Source organism: Pimephales promelas, chromosome 14, assembly GCF_988280905.1.
Source record: "Pimephales promelas chromosome 14, fPimPro1.hap1.1, whole genome shotgun sequence".
Taxonomy (NCBI): Eukaryota; Metazoa; Chordata; class Actinopteri; order Cypriniformes; family Leuciscidae; genus Pimephales; species Pimephales promelas.
Genome location: NC_142782.1, coordinates 13,481,921 through 13,487,312, shown reverse-complemented (window position 1 = coordinate 13,487,312; position 5,392 = coordinate 13,481,921). Strand labels below are relative to the sequence as shown.

Here is a 5,392-nt window from a genome sequence, read left to right as displayed (position 1 = left end):
CCCTATGTACTTACCTTAGCCAGTACTTTCTAGGTAAGTACACTGTAAGTACTGTACTGTAAAAGGAAGCAGTCCCGATGCAAATTTACACATTCACTTCTAATCAGTTTTCTTAAAGCAAAGAAAGAAGAGTTAAGAAAAACGTATTCAGCACAGCAATAAAGACTTATATTTTAGTTTCACAAAGTCTTTGCTACATTATTGTGTACAAATAGAGACAAACTCAGCACAAACAATTATCTCTATAATTAATATTTCTCTATAGATGTTATGCTTTATTTATATCATTATAACTAGGATCATCTAGGATCTAGGATCATAGAAACTAGGATCATCAACTAAAGGATTGTGGAAATAAGATTGTGTATTTTAATTGTGTCATAAAGGATAAAAGCTTCATTATATGACCTTGCAGCCAGAATCAGGACTTGACTTATACTATTTATTAATTATGTTGTACACTTGTTGTCCTCAATGAGGTACTAGGATCCTTCCTGTCAAAAAAACAACCAAACAAACAAAAAAACATTACAATGCATGTATAATACAGGGATGATGTAAAAAGACTCGTATCAAACTGATTTATACTAAATCATTTTAACTAACCTGTTGATTTCTTCTTGTAGTAAATGAGTCCAGCAGCTGCTATGATGATTCCCAGCACCAGACCAGAGGACCCAATAGCGATTTTATTCCTCTCAGACTCTGGGAGAGACGGATCTGTCCGATACACTGGTGTGTTAAATGATGCTGCCCACAAACATTTTACTTAAATGACAGTACGTAAGTATCTCCTCTTACCCCAGTCATAAATCATGGGTTTATGGAAGCTGGCGTGCTCCACCACACAGGAGATCTTCTCTCCAGATTTAGGAGTGTATTCCAGCTCAGAGTGAATCTGGTAGTACCAGTCTCCATCAGCCATCTCCATTGTTGAGGTCACTTCAGAGGTCATCAGTTTACCATCTCTCAGCCAGGACACTTTAATGTGTGGAGGATAAAATTCATATGCGCTGCACATCAACACAGCTGGATGATTCCCACCAGCCTGCGTCACTGAACTGAGCTTAACCTGCGGTTTCACTGTATTAAGAAGAGCAGCGTCCTTAATAAGTATATTGTGTACAGTATATGTGTGTATGTGCAACGCATTCTCATCCTTTAGCGTCATATAGAACGCTATATGACAAAACGGCGCTATACTACGCACATGGCACGCGTTATCATTAATATAACACGCGCTGTGAGGGCTAAGTTTAGGTGTGGGGTACGGTCTGCGTGTCATATTCACGCTAAAGGATCTATGACGTCTTGGGTTCGCGTGTTATATTAACGATAAAGGGTGCCATGTGCGTAGTATAGCGCCGTTTTGTCATATAGCGTTTTATGTGACGCTAAAGGATGAGAACGGGCTGATATATGTATACGTATATATGCTCTACATGAGAGAAAAATGAGAGAAGAGTCTTGTGCCACTTACCTGATTTCTCACAGATAGCGGAGTCAAACACTTGAGCATTACCTTTGCAGTACCAGTCCACAACAGCTCTTTCTTTATGCACTAAAGGACCACGGTTCCAGGACTCCGCAAGTTTCATTCCAAACTCATTAAACCCCACAAATCTCCCCAGAGTGCTGTCAAACTGTATGAATAGAAATGTATTGAAATAATAGCTGTTAAAATACACCATGTCACTGATATTAGAGGAGCTGTAGATGCATCTTGACAGTCGGTATCGGTAATATACATTAGCTGAAAAAGAATGAACACAGAGAACAAACTGTCAGACCAATGTCAAGAAAAAAGAAACAGAAGAACTTGGAAGCTTCAGTCAGTTGCAGTACAGGGTTGTTCTTTATAAAAGTACTTGTTAATTATTATAATAGCAATAATTAACTAATACCACAACTACAATTACTTCAATACCACTTTTACTTACCACTTTCTGCTACAAGGAATGCAGCCAGTGTCCATATGAGATGATAACACAAGAGCTTTTGCAGTGACATTTTCACTCACACTAATTCTCAGCTGAATGCTGCCAGTGCTTTGTTCATGTTCATGAGATGGATGTCTAAGATAACTGACAAGTGTCAAGTGTTGCTAGGCAGCATCCTGCTTTCATTTTACAACAAAAACAATTGTACAAGTTATTAATGCGATGAATTATATTATTCAGTGATCAATTTAAATATAATCAGGTGTCAAAGCACTGAAGTGTAAGGGTGCAAGTCCAAACACCAAAGGCCACCAAAGACCATATTTCCCAAAATTGACAGGATGGTCCCACCTGGTTGCACCTTACCACTACACACCCATCTGGCTCAGTGATTTTCATCATGCCAGTACTGAACACAATCAAATATTAGCATCACTGTCACTTGATGGTGGAAATTTAACCAAGAATATAGTTAAGAGGCAACATAGTGAAATAAATTCTACAAACGAAAACCTTCAAATAAATATTTTTAAGCAGCAAATGTTCTTCACATCATATTTAAAATTGTCTTGTGATAGCCTATGACAATTAGATTCATACATTAAAATGTTTAAATTTAAATAAGGAATATAATTCCTCACAGGGAGTGGACGCTTAATCCCTTTTGGTTGCTTCAGGGGTCTTAAAGCTAGGCCTTCCCGCTCATAGAGTCTTGTGCACCTTCTACTGGGTGTCTAGACAGCCCGTTCTCATCCAAAGGCATGTTTAGATGACTAACTGACGCTTTTGACCAATCGTCAACATCCAACGCTTTAGGGCACCCTTTAGCGTCAGTTAGATGACGCTATCCTAGTGGTCTAACCATAACCCTACCCCAGACCTAAACCTACCCATGTCATCTATAACTGACGCTAAACGTAAAGCATCAGTTAGATGACGACCTAGGATAGCGTCATCTAACTGACGCCAAAGGGTGCCCTAAAGCGTTGGATGTTGACGCATGGTCAAAAGCGTCAGTTAGATGACACCTTGGGATGAGAATCTGTTGGTCTAGATGCTGGATAATGCAAACGATCGGGAGGCACACGCTGGTGGTCAGATTTCTATGGAGGCCAAGGAGACTACATCACCATTGCTCACCCTTGGTACTGCCATGGGACCTAGCGCTGGTACAGAAGGCTCTCTCTCTTCCCCTGTTCGAGCTCTTGGCATCCATTGCTATAAGGGAGCTCTCTCTCAAGACTGTTCTGCTTCTTGCCCTTGCTTACGGTGACTGTACAAATGGACGAGCAGTCTCTGAGAAGAGGCTTTCTCACTGGATTGTGGATGCTATCGCTTTGGCTTATGCGAGCCAAGGACAGGAATGCCATTTCAATATCAGAGTTCATTCGACAAGGGCTATTGCCTCTTCTTAAGGCAGAGGTTGGCCTGAAGGCACGTCTTTTTGGGATAAAGCTTTGAGCGTATGCACTCTTTTAGGATGAAATCTGCAGAAGGTTTTATACATGAGGCCCCTGCTGTTTTCCATACATGAAAATAATCACTGGCAGTTGAGTTGCAATAGTGCTCAGTTTGTTCTAAAAATATATATTGTATCAGGAATTGAATCCAGCCCCAATGCACAGGCCCGTAACTAGGGCATGAGGTCCTGGTTCTATCTATTCCATGTCCCCTCAAAAAAGTGGTGCCACCTTTTTTTTTTTTTTTCAAATGATTTAATTAATCATTAATGAGGTTTTGCATAATTAGAATAGAATACAATAGAATACAATGAGGCATTTATATAGTTTTTCATATATACTACTGTACACCCAAAGCGCTGTACAATCATATCAGGGTCCTCTAAAACCACCACCAGTTATCTTCATAATTAGCATATGAACTATGCATATTATGTTTAAGAAAAGATATTAAATCTTTTTCCAAAAAAAAAAGAGAGATAAAAATAGACTTTTAATATAAGTATGTCTGGTATTACATAGCAAGAAAAGTTTATCATGCTTTTAAGTATTTGAGTCAATAGATTACTAGAACATGTTGAATCCAGATTTATGCATTCATTTATACCTTCAACATAAACAATGATATCTGACATGGGAATGACACACATGTGTACAATATAGTACAGGGGAAATTACAGATAAGATCCGAGGACAACATATCATCAATAAAAAACAGGAATCAGAGATGCAATTAATTGTTGAAGATTTTTACTAAAGAATATTTTTTCATCAGCAGAAGTCAGTAAGTGCTCTGCGTACACATTTAATACAGCAGCAATTATACTCGAACACAGGTCACTGTACAGTATACACCATTATTTCAGGTTGAATGATTCTGATTGGTTAATGCATTGATAAACTTCTACATATGGGCTGTTAGTCAGAAGCATATCTCCATTGCTCATCTTGATGAAATCCATGATCTCTGAGGTTACAAATCTCTGTAAGTGTCTAGTGTCCAGTTTTAGCCCTCCTGGGTGCCATTTGATCACCTCACAAACATCAGATCCTGTAACAAATGGTACTAAAACACATTCACAGAGACACAGCTTCTTCTAGGTTGGAGTTGGTCGAGCTCTAGCTCTGATCAGGAAACTTTACCAAAATATGCTGTATACTTCTCTCAGTAAGTGGTTCAGACAATATTCATCATTATTCTCTAGTGATTGAAGATGAAAAGTAAATGCTTTGAATGTGAGTTACATTTACAGCTAGAAGAGTAAATATATTATTTAACATCTGTTGGGTGCTTTTCTCAAAAACAAATATAGAGAATATATTCCAATGATTATATAACTACTTAAATATCATAAGCCCGAAAAAGTCATTCAAATAATGAGCCCATTCTCACCCCCATTTTGACCATGCTTCAATATCTGACGCTTTAGGCACCCTTTAGCGCCCTAGGATCGCGTGTAACCCTACCCCTACCCCAGACCTAAACCTACAACACATTCTCACCCCAAGGCGTCACCTTTGACCATGCTTCAATATTTGACGTTTTAGGCGCCCTTTAGCGTCACTTACATGACGCGATCTTACGGCGTCATCTAACTGACGCTAAAGGAAAGCGTCAGTAAGAGGACGCGGTTAGGTTTAGGTATGGGGTGGGGGTAGGGTACACGCGATCCTAGGGCGTCATCTAACTGACGCTAAAGGGCGCCTAAAGCGTCAGATATTGAAGCATGGTCAAATGCTTCCCAAGGCGTCAGTTAGGTGACGCCTTGGGAGTGAGAATGGGCTGAAACCTACCCGTGTCATCTAACTGACGCTTTCCTTTAGCGTCAGTTACATGACGCCGTAGGATCGCGTCATGTAATTGACGCTAAAGGGCGCCTAAAGCGTCAAATATTGAAGCATGGTCAAAGGTGACGCCTTGGGGTGAGAATGCGTGGAGTGAATAATTTATATTTAAAAGGATAATTGATTAATCAATTGATTAACAACCAC

The 5,392-nt window shown here is 39.5% G+C and overlaps 1 protein-coding gene across 1 annotated transcript; it reads right to left on the bottom strand.

Moving 5' to 3' along the window:
- Positions 1-319: 319 nt before the first annotated feature.
- On the bottom strand, positions 320-2,044 carry LOC120479796 (H-2 class II histocompatibility antigen, E-S beta chain). Its single transcript, XM_039672574.2, has 5 exons — positions 1,941-2,044; positions 1,481-1,753; positions 802-1,083; positions 607-720; positions 320-494 (listed from the first exon to the last, which is right to left on the bottom strand). The coding sequence occupies exons 1-5, from the start codon at positions 2,008-2,010 to the stop codon at positions 472-474; spliced, it is 762 nt and encodes a 253-aa protein (XP_039528508.2). The 5' UTR covers positions 2,011-2,044; the 3' UTR covers positions 320-471.
- Between the last annotated feature and the right edge of the window lie 3,348 nt (positions 2,045-5,392).

Bases quoted from the DNA above. Each gene is read 5' to 3' on its own strand.
- LOC120479796 (XM_039672574.2), bottom strand. From the start codon at position 2,010: ATGTCACTGCAAAAGCTCTTGTGTTATCATCTCATATGGACACTGGCT. The intron at 1,084-1,480 runs GTAAGTGGCACA...TTCTTAATACAG, and splicing joins CGCTATCTGTGAGAAATCAG to TGAAACCGCAGGTTAAGCTC. The intron at 495-606 runs GTTAGTTAAAAT...TTTTTTTGACAG, and splicing joins CTACAAGAAGAAATCAACAG to GAAGGATCCTAGTACCTCAT.